The 20,175-nt window shown below is 40.0% G+C and overlaps 1 protein-coding gene across 11 annotated transcripts in view; it reads right to left on the reverse strand.

Annotated features, from left to right (window-relative positions):
* PRKAG2 (protein kinase AMP-activated non-catalytic subunit gamma 2) overlaps nucleotides 1-20,175 on the reverse strand; it is a 246,664-nt gene that overhangs the window by 19,840 nt on the left and 206,649 nt on the right. For all 11 annotated transcript variants that reach the window (XM_062621415.1, XM_062621417.1, XM_062621420.1 and 8 more), the window contains one exon: nucleotides 10,111-10,220. In XM_062621415.1, coding sequence (XP_062477399.1) covers nucleotides 10,111-10,220 — 110 coding nt within the window. The remainder of the gene's footprint in view (nucleotides 1-10,110; nucleotides 10,221-20,175) is intronic.

Consider the following 20,175-nt stretch of genomic DNA (forward strand, 5'->3'; position numbering starts at 1 on the left):
GAGGGTGACTGCTGCTGTTCAATCACTTGTTTCATTTGCCTTGCAAAAAGGATCTTGTCCTTGAAAACATTGAGAGAGAAGAGCTGTGAGCGTCTCATGCCAAAGGGTCAGTGCTGAGAGAGTAAAAAATAAAATGCTACTGTATTGGAAGACACAGAGCACCATTGTCTCAATGCCAAAGTTAACTTAGAAATGCTGGAAGGTAACGGAAGTAAGAAACATAGTTACAAAACACCTTCAGATATGCCACTACCAAAGCAAGAGGATGATGCAGAAGACAGTAGCTTGGACAGTGTGTAAAGATCTACCAGAACTTGTGGTATGGCTGCCATCCAAGGGCAAGATGATAAATGTGTACATTTCTTGTACCTATTTTCACTGTAAACCAACACCAGGGCATTAGCTCCACTTGCCTGAAAAGCCCCTAATGTTACCCCAAGAAACGTCTTGTGTCAATGATTTGAAGGGCTACAAAACTTCAAAGGCAACTCATGCCTCAAAATTCGTATGTGGACCACAGCATCAAAACCAAACCAAACCTTTCAGACAATCACTGAGAAAAAAACCCTTCCTAGCATAACAAAGTTTGAGAAGTTGTTGAAGTAAGTTTGCAAGAAGGCAGCATTCAGTGTTGGCAAATTGGGTAAGAGCAGCTGAAGTAGTACTGTAGAAGGTTAAACTCATATACCCACATGCTTTAAGTATGAAACAGCAAGGCATGAGTCCATTGTAAAGGGGAAAAAGCTTTCAATCTTCAAAGGATAACAACATACATATATTCACAATATGAGCAAATATGCTAAAGTTTCTCCAGAATAGTCATTGTTCTTACTGTTAGAGTAAGAAGGCACAAGAAAGGTTACCCTGAGACTTCTCTCTTTGAAGCTAAACACTTGCATTTCAGTAGTTCTTAGTAAGAAAACCAAGAGTAGTACAACCAGTCTTTGTCATATCAGGAAAACCATCAGGCCTCTGCTGTGACCTCTGTACTGCATAAGAACTGGGCAACCGAAGCTTTACTCCCTTGGTCTAAATGTGTTTATGAGCTGACTGACTCTCAGATGCTTTTGATGTGAAAACATGAGGAATGGGACAACAGCTTCCAGCCCAACATAAACAGGACTTGTATTCCTTAAGTAGCATGGCAAGTTCTCTGGCTGCCCAAACCTTGGCAGATGTTCAAGAATGTTACAAAACAAAGAGTCTCAGCTCCTGTATGAGGGAGAAGTAAGTGGGATAATCTAGCTGCAACAAAACAGGTTTATAACACACCTCCCCTACTACTCCCTCACATCACTATGATTTCAGGTAGTCCAGCACATTATCATCTTTTCTTATCTGAAAAATAACTCTTCAGCGACTAGAGGTGCTCACGCTTTCTCCCCATTACTCACTTTCAGCATCTACTGGAAGTCATTGGATCCCAGGTAATGCAGCATTGTCCACTGGAGAAGGCCAACCACCCTATTTTCACCTAACACTGGCTTGTGATACAGTATGTGGGAATGCAGATAAACCACGACACCAAGTTGAAAATACATCTTCACCACAGAAAGCTCTTTGGGCAACCCTTCTCTTCCACAGTCTGCATTGTCTTCAAAGGATTTATTTCTATGGCCTGAAAAGTTTTGTGAACTAAACAGAAATAAAGGACTCCTTCACATCTTTCACAAAGAGCTCCTTCACAGCTCCTACGATGATCACCTTGATAATATAAAAGCAGTACAAGCTATATATTCTCCAAATACACCATGCACTTTTGCTTTGAAGCAATTCATAACCAGATGGCCACAACACTGAATCATAGAATGGTTTGGGTTGGAAAGTATCTTATGATCATCTACTTCCAACCCCCCTGTCATGGGCAGGGAAACCTCACACTAGACCAGGTTGCTCAAAGCCCCATCCAGCCTGGCCTTGAACAATTTCAGGGATCACTTGTAATACATTAGCATGTAAGACAGAGACAACTGCTATTTGCAGGTGAACTAGACCGTTGTGAGAGTAACCAGCAAACACACTGATCTAGAGACGCAAACCCATTTTTATAGAATAGTGTTGTTGGAATACTGGCAGTAATTCTGGCCAGCCTGAAGGGCCAGCCCCAAGACACCCACAATCCAACACAGCACAAGCAATCGGACCAAGCATTGGAACAGGCTGCCCAGGGAAGTGGTTGAGTTGTCATCCCCACAGCTATTTGGAAGATGTACAGATGTGGCACTTAGGGACACAGTTTAATGGTGGACATGGCAGTGCTAGGTTAAAAGTTGTACTTTACGATCTTAAAGGTCTTTTCCAACCTAAACACTATTATGATTCCATGACATTTAAACACCTTCAATTTAGAAGAAGTAATTCTTCCCAAACACAAGATCCAAAGCAAAGAAAATTCAGGGAGGTGGACCAACTTTCCCAGAGAATCTCCACATCAGCTTTCTAAACAGTCAAGAGGAGACTGAAAAACACTTCTCCTAATTTGTAATCTACTGATGACATCAAAGGAATTGTTCTCTCTTTAGGAGATCTTAATTGCTTTGTCTTTATGTTTCCAAGAAAAGTGGCCAACGAAACATTGGAAAGGATATTTATTAAGCACTAATTTGCAATTCCATTTATTTTCCTTCAAATAAAACTGTAATGTCCAATCCAGACATCTTTTTAAATTACATAAATCTCCAGTCCTGTAAAGGAGCTATTTTGAAGAGCTAAAAAAACTCTTTTATAGGGCATATAACCAATTCTGTGTTTTTGTAAGTTGGCTTGTCTGGAGGGACTAAACTAGTATGCAAGTCCACAGCCAACCATCTGAGCAGGACAACTATTGCATTCAAATTGATCTGCCAATTATTTTCTTCTTTGGTCTATGAATTTGGTAGGATTTCCTCCTTGAAGGACTATGCTACTTTAAGTACTTAACAATAAAGACTTGTCTAGGGCAAGGGCCAAGCACCTCTTGAAGACAATTTCCCCTTTTACTTTATATATCACACCCTCAAGTAGAGGAAAAATTGTACAAACCTGTTATTAACTGAGAGGTTTCATTTGCTTTAACATCTGAAAAAACCCAACCAACAAACATCTATAAGCAGCTCCTCCAGCTCATGTTGCATTTGGAAAGCTTACATGAAACCAGATAAAAATACAGTTTTCTCCATTCACAAGAGATGGAATGGGAAGACTCCTGGTAGATGATGTACTCCTAATGGACACAGAGTGCTTCATATAATTTAAAAGCTGATGGGGTAGTACCTTTCAGAACCAAACTAAGCCCCAGAAATAACAGGTAGTGTCTTATCCTCAAGGAAAAGTACGTAGGCACATGTTCTAGATCTCTCCCTAAAGAGCGGGTACTATGTCCACATGCAGAAGGCTTCCTCACACCACATCCACATCAAAAGGTCGCAGTCCAACTGCAGACACCAAACCGGGACCTCAACTGATACTCTATGTCAATATGCCCATACTATAGCCAGCAATCAAAGGCTCTGCTTCCTATACCACCACAAGCGCTGATTTAATCAGGATCTCTTCTCAACAGCCACTGGTCATGACTACAGTCAACTCTATTATTCCATCTCAATAAAGTACTCTGCTGATACCACCTGCTGTTTGAGGGGATCCTAAGGATTCCAGGTTAAAAAACATCACTCTGTTCTGCGCCCAGGGTGTGGGGGAAGTAACTTGAAGCCAGAGTTTCTGCTGCTAGATGCCACAATGGGCTAAGCATAAGACATTAGGTAAGCCTCACAGGCAGCGCCACTGTCACCAGCTGCATTGGAAACGGTTCAGAAATTCCTTCACAGATTAAGATCTTACCAGAAAAAGCAGTGGTGGGCAGGAAAGGCAAGAAGAATGATGCATGACTTTCACTCAGCCAAGCACAAACACCTTACGCACACCCTGTGTAGACCAAAAAATTTCTGCTTAATTGGTACACACACTATCTTCCTCCAAGATGCAGGAATGAATACTTCCTACTTGTTTCAAGAGCTGCACAAATTAAGCTGCTATGTTTGTTGCATATAAGCAACAGAAGCAGCTCTTAAAAAACACAAGAATCTTCTTCCCTTATTATGCGACTGGTTCCAGCCTGATCCCAATGAACAGAGCTTTTATGTGGCCTGCTCAACTGCCTCAGCCCACATACCAGTTAGAAGCTAAATGACATTATTCTCTTACAGTTCTGCAGGACAGGTAAACAAGGAGGCATATTCACCTCAGAAATGCAGACAGTGCATTAGTTTAAAATTTAGCCACTTTGGCAAGAAAAAACCTCAGAGCCAATTAAGGAAGTCAATCAATCCCTTTGTAAAGCTGTGGGAACTCTACTGTGACAGCAGACCCAGAGCCTGCTGCATGTTTATAAGCAAACAATTCTGGAGCATTCTTCCTGGAAGCCTGGTCTACCTCATTACCTTGCAGAGAGACAGCAGAAGGAAGAGAAATGCAAATTCTCTTCCACTCTTAAATGTGGGATCCACTGCATGCTCTGAAAAAGTTAGAAGTTGTACTTACTTCCAGTTTGTTAAACCACTAAAGAAGTCTCCAGAAGATTGACTTTTTTATTTTTTTTTTCTATGTGGTAGAAAAACAAGTATTTGAGCTCTTACTAGCATGTGGCAGTTACTGACAAAAGCCTACGTTAGTGAGATAACTCCTAGTCCATTACCAACTTAGATAATTCCATTTAACAGAAAAGTTAAAGAAACTAGCATTTAAGTCATGCAGTTGTCCAAGATGTTTTTCAGGATATAAAAAATCTTCAGGATTCTGAAAGCTTATTTTGATGACTGTTTCCACATAAAAATGATTTTTACTTGTTTATGAAGAAATGCTGGGCAAATATTTCAAAAACAGCTTCAAGGTCATGGTGAGCAAAAACTACATGTATTTTAGTATTAAAACTTTTAAGTTTACTTTTAACAGGTAAGAATATCATTTAGCCAAAGGTTAGATAGAGCTTTTCACCCCATGAGAGCTTATACAAACTTCACAAGACACACCTGCCACATTTCCTAATATACCAGTCTCAGAACTGCAGATTGCTGCTTGATACAGAGCAGGGAAGTCCCTTGTCTTACATTTGCCTTTTACATTCCTCTTGGAGGGTTAGTTGCTCTGCGCTACAAAAATAAGTTAATCTGTCTCATCTTTATGTAGGCTGGGCAAAGTCAAAACAAATTGAGAAACTTGTTTGAAGGTCAGACAGAAAACTGGCTTAAAGTAAGCTTATGCAGTTAAACTTCAGAGACCACTATAAAGCTAGGGAAGAGCCATTTCCTTTCAAAACTCATTTGAGGCCAGGATGGGGGGGAATACATTGGTCTGTAAAGAAAACGCAAAGGCAAACATGTGGTAACAAGGGGAAAAAAAAATAAATCGCATCAGTAGATGATGTTAGACTGACAAAAATAATCCAGCTAATAGATTGTGAACAAAGTGCTACGCTTTGTTGACATTTGAACTGAATACAGGAATTACTGAAATTCATATTTTCCTTCAAAGCTTTAGTATCACTTTCAAAGAAAAAAAAAAAAAAATCAAATTGCTATGCCACTGTATGGGTACCTCACACAAGTTCAGGCAAACAAAGTAAAGGCAGATCTGGATGTCACCTTATTTCCTCAGATCACTTTAACATTAAATGTATTAACACTTGTAGAACACCCAAATCCTGTGCTGAAGACACAAGCTGGTAACCAGTAAATCTGCATTCAGCTCAGTGTTTTCCTGAAGATTGTAATAAAGATAGTACAGATCCATTTACTGAATAACTAGAATGATGAACAAGTGAATGCTCATTCATAGAGTAGCCCTTCAGGGGACAAGCTCCCTCACCCCCTCCAAGGGGGGTTGTCCCCGAAGTGTTTGCTCTCCTATTGTTTGCATCTTGGGAGATGTGCAAGAGATCAGAAAATCAGTTTATGCACTGTAAGATGCACAATGTTGCAACTCCCCACCATCCGTAGTGTCAGGTTCCCAAACTTCACAGGTTAGGCCAGTCTCTTGATTGCTTCCCTGGTCAGATCAGACTTCTGAAAGTTTCTTTAATGTGCATCCAGCAGAGATGGCACCTTCTCTGGGGAAAGCAAAAGGCTGAATCTTGTCACAAACTAGAAGTATTCATGGGTCAATAGGCATGGGGAAAGCCACAGCACTTTGTGGAGTACAGTATGAACCCATAAATATTTATGAGGTGCAAATACTCACAGGCTACATCTATTAGTGAGCTAAAAGGGTGACAGAACAGTCCACTGTCAGTCTAAATCAAAACTGTGCCAGCTAACACTCTACCAGACAGTATCTGCCACTTCTCAGGGTTCAGCAGAGGCCAGGGACCATTTCAGATAAGCAGATTAGGTGTAGATGCTCTGTTTTGGCAGAAATAAACTAAGCTATACAAAGGCAAACTGAGCTTTTACTCATTTAGTATAGATGCTGCTCAAGTCTGTGGGAAGTGGCATATTCTCCACCTGAATCACCGCACAGTTTTCCCATAACATATGATCTGATGCCTAACAGAAGTGCATGGGATATAACACTCCTTTCACAACAGCCAAGTGTAGGTGCCAGATGTACAGGTATATTCCTGACATGTAAGACCAGAGTGGTGTGCTAGCACTAGAAGCAGTACAACATTTGGTGACTGCTGGCATCAAGAGGCCCCTGTGCCTTCTGACCAAGAAGCATGACTGAACAGAATGTCAGCCCCTTCCTGCTCTTTATTAGTGTCCTCCTTTTAGCTGGGATAGAGTTAATTGTTTTCCTAATAGCTGGTGCAGTGCTGTGTTTTGGCTTAATCTGAGAATAATGCTGATAACACACAAATGTTTTAGCTGCTCCTAAGGAGTGCTTATCAAGAACTTTTCAGTCCCTCATGTCCTGCCAGTGAGGAGGGGCACAAGAAGCCAGGAGGAAGAAGAGACAGGACACCTGAACCAAACTAGCCAAAGGTATATTCCATACCACAGCACATCATGCCCGGTACATAAATTGGGGGCAGTTACCCAGATAGCCAGATTGCTGCTCCAGTTGAGTTGGGTATCAGTCAGCAGATGGTAAGCAGTTGTATTGGGCATCACTTGGTCTTTGGTTATGTGGGGTTTCTTTGGCTTTGTTTTGCATTTCCCCCCACCTTAGGTTTTAGTCCTCTCCCCCCTCCCCTTTCATTATTATTATATTTTACTTTATTTCAATTATTAAACTGCTCTTATCTCAACCCATAAGTTTTACTAGTTTCCTGCCACTTGTTTCACTCCCAGGAGGGAGTGAACAAGCAGCTGTGTGGTCCTTCATTGACAGTCAGGCTTAAACTACAACAATCAGCTATCGATTCTGTTAAATAAGACCTTATTTGTGTTTCCAGTCTAACGGCACCTTCCTATCTCCTCTCATATTAACAGTTAAAACAAGATTCCTCACAAATCTTCACACTAAATCCCTCAAATATATTGAAACTAAACATTTACTTTTATGAACTGATGTTGCTTTAGCAATATGACTTGTGCCACGTTATATAAGTTAACATCTCCAGTTTTCTCAGTTTTAGAATACTTTCCACAGTATCTCATGAATAGTTTTCCATGGTGGAAACATGCAATGTGCACTGTGATTGCTGGCCAGTAGAGGGAGACGGGATACTGTCGTCAAATAGAAATCGGAACGGATTTCAAAAGATGCCAATAGAACAGAACAGAACCCCATTTTTAACTTCTTCCCTTGATTGCTAATAACTTATATGAAGGGAGGCAAGAAGTGAGCCCTTATATATTGTTTTAGCTCTAGGATTACTAAAAACTTGAATTCAAATATTCAGAGAACTGTTACAAGATTCATTCACTCACACTCTGCTTCTCAAAGCGTCAGCTTCACACTGGCTCACCAACTGGAAATGAAACTGCAACTTCTTTACATTACCAGCATTATCTCAACACTGCTTCAGCAATGAAAACTGCCATCAGGCACGATTTCACATAATCAACCAAGAGATCTGGGGAATCCAAAGGAATGGGTGACCTTCCCTAACTAACCAGTTCATGGAAGTACAGAAGTACAGAAAATTCACCTCCCCAAATGCAACAGTGACCAAGCTCACACCTTTAACCCAGGTGACCACTGACAGCTGAGAACTCAACAGGTCATGCCAACAAGCTGCAGGTACAAACTCCCAACAGATTATTCTCACAGTATGAGATAAATCCCAATCAAAAGGAAGCTAATAGTCTTTAAGACGAGCTGAAAGAGTGACAGTAAACACTACCATCCCAAATTTGACCATTCAGGTCAAGAGGTCTGAACAGTCCAGAGCTGACAGTGATTCTCTTTTTCCCCTCCAAGATGGTGAAAAAGTCAACATAATCAACCTCCTAAAGAAGCAAGCTTCTGAGAGGGAAAGAAATCTCTCAGAAGGAATGTGGCAAGAAGCATTCATTAGTATTGTATCTAAATGTAACAGATACTTTTAATTAGAGCTTACAGTGCTTGCATAGAGTCCGTGTGAGTGGTGAAATGAAGAGCAGATGCAGCTGAAAAACTATCAAAACAGTCAAGTGGAATATACATAGAAAGTCAACAACGTGAACATTTAAACTCTGTAGGACTGATGTCTCTGTACTTGAAAGCTCTTCCTCTAAGTCTGCAGGCTGCTTTTTTCCACCTCTACCACACATCAGGTATCTTTTGACTACAAGATTTGTTGTCCGGTAAAGCACATGGAAGAGCCCTAGGGAAATAAAAGCAACTGTTCCATGGATACCAAGGTGCTGAAAGATAAAGTTTCCAGTAGAAGTCTGGCTTTCTAGGTAAAGGAGGAAATAATCTAACACGAGACACTGGTGACTACTGACTTTGACATTCAGCATTGCCTTCTCAGCTACCAGACCAGTAAGCAGAAGGAGATCCATTGGCACACAGGCAGAATCTCAGTCACAGCTGTGCTCAAGTTACGACGCTAGTACTGGATAGGATACTTACCTGTAAGGACTCAGCCAAGGTATCAGAGGCAACACACAGAAGCCCCAGTGTGCTCAGACTCATGAGGGACACTCCCTCACTAGCAGGATGCCTGGATAATCCAAAGAATCCAGTGATGAAGTTAAAGTTGCTTTTTTTGTACTGAGCAGCAACTGAAGTGCCAGCGCTTTAGCCATGCTGCAGAACATTAGAAGGATGCTCATCATTGTATGAACAGGCTGTGTGCAGTGCTCTTGATCCACCCTACTACTTGGCCTTATTGTGCAATGTAGGCTTTCCACCCTTCAGATCACACCACCTGGCCTAACATTATATGATACACATGATGATTCTGTGAACTTTTTAGGATGAAGTATCTATTACATGGTTGCCTCTGACTTGTGGAAAGCTTAAGTCTAATTGAGCAGTACATTCCAGACCAAAATTACTTAATGGGCTTAGTTAAGCAAGAATTGGAGCATCTTTAAAAGGAAGAGCACACTGAAACGAAAACCAAAGCAAGCCAAAACACACCAATTGCAAAATCCAGGAAACAAAAAGAAAACCACAGCTTTCTACCATGCTACAGAGCAGATTAGTCTGTTTCTATAGCAGGCAGCTAATGCTGTCTTTTGGCAAACACACTCTTCAGACAGAGCCAAGAGTCTAGCAGATGATTTAGTGATTAAAAGCAAAATGAGAAACCGAAAACAAAAATTTTCTGGAAAATGTAATAATTTGCATAATCAAGCCATCCATTTTAGTCCTAAACTGCCTTACCAATATAGCTGGAACAGGCTCAAAACACCTGGATATTCTTTAGCTATTGCACAGGGATCTTTATATAAAATGTCTTTATGTAAATTCTGATAGCCATGAAGAAGCCAGTATAAGTTTGGGCTTGTCTGAAAGGCTTTTGGATAGTGATTCCAACTGCAAAATAAATTATATCATCTTCTGTTCTGCGAGGAAGTCTTCCCCCAGCTCCTCCTCTGGTACAACAGGACAGATACAGTTGAAACAATACGGTTTTGTACAGTCAAAGCACAGCCTTAAGAGAGAATTTCTCAACAAGAGATCAAATGCAACACTAAGGAAACAGTCATGTAAAAAAATTAACTGCAAGCAAAAGCAGACTGAAAGGAGAATACTCACTTGTAGCGTAGTGTCGAAAACAACAAGCTTAGAGCTTGTTGGAACAATGTCATAACACTTGTGTGACCTCATGAATCGCACATAAATGTCACTTTCCGATTCTTCAAGTGCTGTAAGTAAAAACATTATGTTGTTTTATTTAAGTAACCTTAAAGTTAAAAACATGTCAAATCAATCAAACACCACTGCAGAAGGACAATCCTAAAGCAAAACTCAAATTCATACTTTCAGATCTGGACCGACAGTCAGTCTTACACTTTGCATTTCAGATTCATCTTTCAAATTAAATGGCCAAAATGTATTGGTATGAAAGTCCTTTCTTATCAAGAATTAATAAAGAGCTATATTTAAAACAAAAAAAAACCCTGTTTTTCTAACAGCAAACTATTGGAATATGCATCTGAATTCTAGTTATGTACAGGGGAAGCCAGTCTGAAACTGAAGTAATGCCAGGCTTGTCTAACTCAAGCTCTTTAAATGAGTATTTCTTCAATCTCATCTCTGTCCAGTCTACTTTCCACATAGTAATTTTGTATTTTCAAAAGAGGGTGCAGGCAAGTTATGTCATCAGTTCTATTCCCTTCAGGCTATTTCACATACAGCATCATGAACCCAAAACTTCATAAAAACAGGATCCACTTGGCTGCAATGGCTTTAGTGCAGCACATCTGTAGCAACAACATGCAATCCAGTCCATATTGCCTTAGATCTACTTTGCATATGTCAGAGTCCAGATGCATACACAAACATTATGCAGATCTGCTCAGGTGCGTGGGGTTTTCTTTAAAAGCAGTTTGGCCCTCCATTCTTCCCAGCAGGTACCTAAAACTTGGTCAAGGTTAACCCCTGCATCTGACAGGCATCCTCTAAACCTTGTAGTAACACAGGAACTTGGTCATGTGTTAAACTTTTGAGTGATGTAAAAATAAACAAAACCACCTTGAAACAGCTACTGATCATTGAAGAACTTTGTACTAAGAAGCAAAACTCAAAATCCTCATTTGCAAAATCTGCTCATCAGTCATTTGGCACTATACAAATTAGTCATCACTTCCATAGCACAGCTTCCTTAGTCCAATTCTGCAGAAGCAAAGCTGAGCTGCTCCTGCAAGTGGCTACTCTAGAATACAGGCAGTCTCTTCTATGTGCTAAGCAAGTCCTTCACCTCCAACTGTCATTATTCTTTAAAAAATGAAACCAACCACACTTTTTTCCCACTGGAATGCAAAATAGAAGTTGCATAGGAATATGTAAGAGAGAGCCCAGCTGGGAGGAAGCAAAAGAAAAAAGAAAATAACCTGCTGGATTTATGTTCTTATAAACATCAGGACCAGAACTGAAAATAGCAGGAGCTGGGAAAATTGATAAGAGATTAGGAAACCATGTGAGCAAACTGACAGGGAAAGGACAAAGCAGGCAGACCTGGACAATGTTGTCAGGAAACCACCTTTATGAGGTGATCCCAAAGGGGAACTGCTACTTACTACATCACGTATAGAAAAGGTTAGAAAGGGGATTTGGGACAGAGAAACCTTTATGGAACTCCATAACATACCAACATCTTATCATCTAACTTTTGCAGTAGCATAAACAGCTACTGTGTGTATGAAACTAATTTAAAGACTGTGCAATAAAGTGAGTTGTTAGGAGGTTTTTTTGTTAGGATCTTTTAATTTTTTGTTTTTAAATACACAAACTAAAAGCAGTGATGTGACCAGGCACTAAGCATTAAAACAGTATAAGAACATTTAGATGTCATACTAAACTTCCTGAAGACCAAAGTTCTAAGTTGCTTCTACAACCAAAAATGCAGTCCTTCTGTGCAGTATCTTACTTACTTTAATGCTATCTTTTCCCATGGATAGTACACAATGAGAACAGCACTCGAAGCAAATCACCAGTGAGTAAGACTGGCTGCTAACATGAGCAGTAGCCACTAGAGAGAAACTGCTCTGTCACATTTCCCCAGCACTACAACAGCCTACAGAACAGGACAAAACTAATTTCTTCCAATTTTAGTCCCATGCCTATTTCCTTAGATGCCTGCTGCAGCAACTGGAATAAGACAGCTCTGGATCATCTGCAGATGAAGTTTATTCCCCAAACTGACTGAAACAGAGGTTCTCCAAAACCTTCACCAAATACCCAGAAACTACCACAAGAATATATATGCAGGAAAGTTACTATTCTAATTATGAATCTGTACATCCTATTGAGTCTGTAGCCTTAGCAATATGACATTATATACACAAGTATACTAAGGGTAGAAACAAACATAGGAACAGCTCAAATAGTGGATGAACTATAAAACAACCAACTACCTTTAGCTGGAAAAAAAAAAGCAAAACCCAAAACCTAAAAGTTACACTCTTAGAGCACATCATTGCTCAATACAGTCTTGCCAACAATTATGTAAGCGTAATGTATCATGATAGACAGCCCAGTAATTGTGAAGCACCACATATTGCCAGATTTAATCAGCTAATGCTGTTAATGGCAGCCACCTGTCTGTATCGACCAGCACAGTGAAGGTGTGCCTGTAAACCCTCCTCTCACCATACGTTCCCGCTGCACAAATACAATTCCAAGTGGACCTTGACAATCCTCACCCACTTTGGGTGCATGGGATTGATTAGATGCTATATAGATGATGCAACATGGGCAAGCCTTACGTTTCTTCCCGAACTCAGAGAAGGCACCACAAAGCAACTGCTTCCTAAGCTGACATTGGAAAGTTACAAATAAAGATACTCAGAAGCATGAGATAGCTATCTGTGACCACTGCTTAACACCCATGTAAATAGCTAGGAAACTAGCAGGACCTGAACAAGGATCCAGTTGTCCAGCTGGAACTGAGGTTCATTTCTACAGAAGATCTTTATGCCTATTTATAAGTGTAATGCACCCTTCATTAGTTACTAACTCAACATGCAAAACATAAGCAGCACTGATTTAACTCATATGCCCTACGTGACTTCCTCAAATTGGATGGACATTATGATTGTCTGAAAGGCTTTTTCAGACCTAAAACCTTCAGCTACTTGGGATTACTAAACAGATGCTGTAGCCTAATTCTTTGTTTGCATGTGCATTATGTATATAAATGCTGCTCAAAGGAGAAAAGTTCTCTCAAGCTGAATGCTTAGCACATCTCAGGGTGCACTCACACCCATCTTTCCCATACAGTGCAAGTGGACAGGGCACAGTCTTCTTTACAGATCCTCTCACCTTCCAGAGGACAAACTTACTGCTTTTGGTTGTATTCAACCACCACTGTGCTGCAAATATAAAAAAACCCAGTAAAAATACCCCAATCTCCATTAGGATATTCTTACTTCATTACTTTATTTCCCAGTTCTAGTCTTATTTGTTTTTCTGATAGATGCTCATCTTTTCTGGCTACTATTAAGCTTCTGCAGCCTTATCATGTACCCGCAAAGCGGTACTCCCTTTGGATAGACAAGAACAGATGCATTTCTGCTTGACTTAAAATCTGACTAAGTCTCTGCATGCCATTTCTGATCTGCAAAGGAGATCATCTGCCCAACATAACAGGAGCTATGAATATATAATGGCCATTCTTTCACCATAAAGACAGTAACATTCAGATGTTGATATGATAACGGTGTACTACATGAGCAAGTGGTGGCATAAAATCACTGCTCCTGCTTGAGGAAGTAGCTAAGGAATCCAAAATTAGATTTGCATAAGAATCCTCATTTGCACAAGCCCCAGTTACACTAATTTAATGCTTAAGATGTCTTAACCTGTATCACACTGATGGGCCACAGAAGAGGAGGACTACATGCTACAGCCCAACTTCTTTAACCAGGGACTTCTAAGCAAGTCCTGTTCCTTCTCAGAGGCTCACCTGGAGTAGCACCTGTGCTAAGCATGGTCTGTCCTTAACATTCCCATCAATTGTATTCCCTTTGGGCAGACGTCCAATGTACGCCTTTCCATATTGCTCCTGCAACAACTTCTGCAAGGAGTGGGAAGATGGAATGACACTATATGATTCCAACTGCCCTGGAACAGCAAAGACAGTTGCAGATAAGCCTTATGGAGTGCATGGGCTGCACCTTCACTGAGGACTAGACCAAGACTTAGGACACTGCCTCCAGCCAAACCTCAGCTTTCTGCAGCTCATGAGCTGGAAATTAGCTGGCTCACAGATAGAGCAGATTCCCAGCAGGAGACATCTTAATCTAGAGCAGGATCAGCAAAGAAGAGTCCACTAATAAGTAATTGAATGTGTATTTCCATGGGGAGAAGGGGATCACTCATGAAAGCTTGTTTCTTGAAGATTCATCTTGAAGTTATTTTGCAAGTGGACATTTCTCCATGTGTACCCCCTCTCCCCAAGTCACCAATGAAGGCAAAAAACCCAAACCCCAAAATCCAAATCCCAGTGCTGTTTTCTGCAATTTTTAGCAAGAGCACAAGTAAAAGTCACCTGAAAGGTTACAAGTTCTTTGACAGTTTAAAACCTGAAATTTACAGCCTCATCATACAGCCTTTTACAGAGTAAGATTTCTCTCTGCACTGGTATTTTATTTATTCCTACAGGTGGAGATCTTTTAAAGAGTTGAATATCAACCTATTTTATTTCTGTCATCTATTCCCCAGTCTTATTCACCTATTCAACAAATGATTTCTGCTCCCTTCCTGTCTCCCATACCTGACGTTAACATGACACATGCTTTAACTTTTCTTTCAGGCAATAAATATTACTCACTAAAACATCACAATGGGTTTCTTTTCTTAACAGAAACTTTTCAGTGATTGCAGTGAGATTTAGTACTAAGTATAACTGTTTATGTGGAGAGCTCTAAGGTAGAGCTATCATCTGAATACTCATACATAACAGGGAAACTTCTGTGACATTACTAAAGCCATTCCTGAGTGTACTGAACAGATGCCATCAGTTCCCCTCCTACTTTTGCCACCACGCAGAGTGCTTTTCTATCATAGAAATTCCCCTCAGAATTTCAAAACCTTCAAAAGAAAAGGAAAGGAAAGAAAGAAGCGCCTGCAGATGGAGAACAGAAACATGCAGTAACACATGTTCAACGCACATTGAAAAGCTGCCAAGCAGTGTGACATAAAAACCTACAGAAAGTTCCTCAGAAGTGTTTACTGCAAACCACAGGCTGTATTCTTATGCTATATTCGTACTCGGCTGACTTAACAAGATCTTCATGCTTCCTAATTTCAACAATATATATATAATAGGAAAGGTCATAATTTTGTATTATAGCTATATTTTGCTCCCTGTATTTCTGCACTGGTATCCAGTCACATTCCAAGTTTAGTCTGTGGTTCCAGGAGCATTTGGAAGGAATACATAGGGTTCCACAGAGACTGTTTTCTGTCATCTGCTTCGAAGAGTCAATTCCACCACAGACCACAATCCTGCTGCTGCAGCTCTCTATAGCAGCCCTGCTCCACATGGTTAGATTGAGAGCTGTTAGCTCTATTAATTCTCAAATAGTTAATGAATATAAAGAACCCTTTTTATGGGCCTAAACAACTGTTTGTATTACTGCCATTTCTAAAGTTTACTATGAAGTTAACTGCCAAATTTTAGAAGCCCTTTAAAAAGCAGGGGAAAAAAAACCCAGCTGATAGCAGTATGTAAAAAATACACTCAGCTAACTGTCTAGCTATATGAACAACTCAAGGACAGACAGAAACAAACCACGTATGTAAACAAAAATTCTACCATCTCCCCGGATTTTTAGTCAGAATCAGTCTGGGAAACTGTACGACTTCAAAAACTTAAGAGTTTTCTTACAGCAGCAGGAGCAAGAGCTCCCAGCACCCAACACTAGACTCTTCACCTTGACTCCTATTAGCACAACCATCGCCCCTTGACCAGTTCTGGTGATGGTTAGAAGGAAAGGGGGGAGAAGGGAGTAGAAATGCACTTTTGTGATACTCTCAAGTGTATTAAATTGCCTAGTTACCGGAAAAAAAAACAAACATACATTTTCTTATCAGTTACTGCACACACATATATATTCAAGATTACTCCAAGTCACACTTCTATTTTAAAAGGGCCAAGTAATATGTTGAGTATCACATTTTGGATGCTGGAGAATTAAAACGTTGCAGTTAGAGACAACATCTATTTTTCATCCTAATGTTTACTACAGAACTCATCCAACAGCAATACATTCAGAGAAGTTTCTGTATATACTGATAAATTTTACTAAAGGAGGTGTTCTATCAGCAAAAGAATAGGACAGAGTGCTTACCAAGTCAAATAATCAAGTAAAATAATTGAGTCTTTTGTTAACACAGAAATAAACAGACAAACACATCATCACAGTGAAAACAGGAATTGGAGAGTTGTTCATGTACATCTGGCTTAAGCTGCAACTTGAAAGAGAAATTTTTCACACCCTTAGCCAACATTCCTTTGTTAGCAAATACAGAATAACTACCTTTTTCAAAGGCTGGATCTAAAGATGTGGTTCCACAGCAGCACAAGCAGCAGCAGAGTATAGCAGCTCTGCTAATCCCTCCTATGCACTGTCTGTGTGGTTCCATTCCTCCCTCACACTGCATCTGGATTTTAATTTCCACAAGTTGGCCGGAAAAGATGAATTTGTCACAAGTTATTGGCTTCCTGACAGTGCCAGTTTCAGGTCTGTTCCACTCCCATATCTAGCCATGTGGCAAGCAGATTATTCCCACCCTTCCCTTACACTAGAAGCTATACAGTACAAGGACACAATCCTTGCTATAGCAGCTAACTATTAGATCAGCTTAGCCATGTCAAATGGTGCCAGAAGACACCAGGGTGACTAATCACTTAAATAAGCCAGCACAAGCTACCCTCTCTCCCTACTGTTATAGATAACCCTTGGCAGAGTACACAATAGGTAAAAGACGTCATTACCCTTGTAAGTTGTTCTTCTGCTTGCATTTTTATCTGAAAGTTGTCACCACAACTGGCTATAAGGTTTCTGTTCACCTCCAGTCTGAACTTACTGAATGAGTGCCTTAATATCCTTGATTACCTCTCCCATGACTTTCACAATGCAGGAGATAGTAGTAGCTCTAGTGTGAGGCAGTAACTCACCTCCTCTAATAGAGCTGAGAAAAAAAAAACCAAGCAAACCACAAGCCAAGAATGGATGTAGTTAATCCACTCCAAGAGCGACAGTGACACTACATAGCAAGAGGCACAAACTATGCCTCGATGTCTCTACAAGCTCACCAACAGCCCCCAAAACAAGAATTTTAAGGCAAACAGAGGCATCTGAATGAGGTGGGGGTTCAAGAACAATGTTCCAGAAATCAAATATTCAGGTAGGGTTTTATCGGCATTCCTCAGCTAATGGACAGGTGGGAACAGATTCTGATCCAGTACTGTGTTGTGTACAGTATATTGCTGTGATCACAGGCACAGGTTTACCTCAACCTACCTTCTGCAAGATAAATATTACTAGTTTTTTTAGATAGCTTTGAACAATACACAGACAAATTAAAATGTGCATGGTATATCCTGTGAAAAGCATGGTAACTGAGGGACCTGGAAAGAAGAATAAGAAATTGCAATTTTGTCACATAAGAACGCAGTGAAAGGGCATGACTTCTCAGTCTGCTGAGCTGTCTGCTAAAGAGCCAAAGAGCACTGAAAACAGCAGACAAGAAACAAGACACCAGAAGCTGAATCAATGTCATTCTTGGTAGGAGAAGATTATTAACATAGTTTAAGAAGAGCAGAAAAAAGCAACAAACCCTGATGTTGTACTGTACCATTTGATTTCTGTGTATTCAAGAGGAAACTTTTCTTAGAAAAAAAATATAAAGAAGAATCACCCTACCAACATAACCAGCCATGTCATCAGTCACAGGATAAGTCTGGGTGGTAAAAAGACTGGAACAAGCAGAAAGAGATGGTTACACAGATGTGTACTCTAAGCGGCAGAACTGATGGCAACTAAGGCTAGCAAAGGACTACTTCCTATTCTAGAAGGGAAAAAACCCAAACAGGTTTAAAGTCTAATACATAGATAGTAATATGATGGCAGTGATAGGAATTGACCAACTATTTCATCACAAGCTGAAAGGATTTCAAATGCAAGGGACTGAAAATAGAGGATGTAGTGACAGACAAGATTTTTTTTTTCTTTTTCCACTTTCTGAAAGCTGTGAAGAGCTTTAAAATATCCTGGCAGACCACACATTAAAGTTACGGAGTAGCATTACTCATGCAACCACAGGCTATGTGATATGGATGTTGCAGATTGAACATTTCCCACCCCAATCTAAAGGAATGCATGAGCTGGCAGCTTAAGAAAGATCACAGTAAGTTTACAGATGTTAGGATATTCTGATACAAAGAAGTGATAGGAAGTGTATCTAGAGATCAGTATCAGAAGCTTCTTCAGTGACCCAAGATTAATTTAATTATATATTACAGCATGAATACATAATATGACACAAAGAATAGAATTCTCTAAGGGAGCGCGAGCACACAGGGACAACATTAGAGTAAGCAAGTTCTACCCTGCTAACTGTGTCTCATCCTACAAATAGGAATAGTGTCCAGAGGCACACAAAATGAGAGGAGAGGAAAAGGTACATTAACAGGCAAATAAAAATGAATAGAGAAGTAAGTGCACACCATCTTATCACTGGAGTCTTCAGAAAAATGTTAGTAATTTCTAACAACAGCAAAAAGCTAAAAAAAAGAACACCACAAGATGTCTTAAAACATTTCAGTTCAAGAATTATATTCTTAATTACTTCAGACACTTTTGAACACAGTATTCAGGACTGCTTGCATCTACACCTTCTTTGATGTGCATATTTTAGTACATCTTTTGAATTCTAGAGTTTGTGCAGCTGTTCAGTCACTTCAGATCATTAAGATGTTTTCTCCCATTGTCACAAGGAGTTCCTTGATGCAGAGACAGCACACTGGTACCTGTGTAAACAGGAGGCCCCCTAGTTAAAAACAACCACTCCTGAACTCTGCAAGCTCTTCAAGGAGAAGATACAGTACCAGTCAAAAGGAGAGCCAAACAAATTCTAACCCCATCAGAATTCTTAGGTATGTAATGATGCAAGGTATTAAAACCAGTGTATTTGTAAGCACCTACAACAGAAGCAAAGAAAGCCAGCATGGTTGTGTCAAGAACACTTTAGTCTGATCAGTGTTTACTCACAATAAAATGATCAACTGGTTAAAAAAAATAATTTTAGAAGTCACTGTACACTTCAGACATCGATTTCAAAGTAAGTGTGGATACTACTGCATGTGGGAGACACAGCAGGCTCACCACAACATAGCTGCACAACAAGCAAGCCCAGCTGCAGCAAAACTAGCAAGATGCCTTTTTTCCCCAGTGAGTTTGCAAAAATAGATGCAACTGAGCGTTTTTAAGAAGATATGAACTCCAGTTCAAACTCCTGTTAAAGCTGAATGATTTACAAGGTCCATCTTATGCAAAAGAGATATTACAGAATCACATAAAAGTTCATGCTACATGCCTTCAGTTTTCTACAAATCACCCTGGAAGGGCTTTTACTAGCTTGGTATTTCACAGGGAAAACATGGCAAGAGAGTCTCAGAGGCTCAGGGCTTTGTTTTATTCAGCATTCTGCTTAATGATCTTCAAAAGAGGAATAGAACTTGGTTCAGAAAATTGTCAGTTTGAAAACTTAAAACTTGAGAATATCTTGAAAATGAATTCACAAGTGGTTCGGAGTTAGTAAGATCTTTCAGAGAATACCAGAATCTGAAAAGAATTCAGATTGGATAACTGCAAATTACAGGAGTGAACAAGTATCACTACTACCGAGAAAGAATGGTCCCATTATTGATTTGATTTGCTGCAGCAGAAGTAGTAAAGAAAAGGCACAGTTTGTTTAAAGAAGATAACAAAAAAAAAAACCACTCCAGCTGTTAGAGAGCTATTAACACATTCCAGAAGATGGTTAGACAGAACAAAGCAACCTGAGTACACTGTTGTCTTCTTCCTTAAAGGTCCTAAACACAGAATGAGACAAGCATCTCCAACTGCACAAACACATCCTGCTTTAGTG

Source organism: Pezoporus occidentalis, unplaced genomic scaffold, assembly GCF_034315485.1.
Source record: "Pezoporus occidentalis ecotype Australia unplaced genomic scaffold, CSIRO_AGI_Poc_V1 ctg23, whole genome shotgun sequence".
NCBI lineage: Eukaryota > Metazoa > Chordata > Aves > Psittaciformes > Psittacidae > Pezoporus > Pezoporus occidentalis.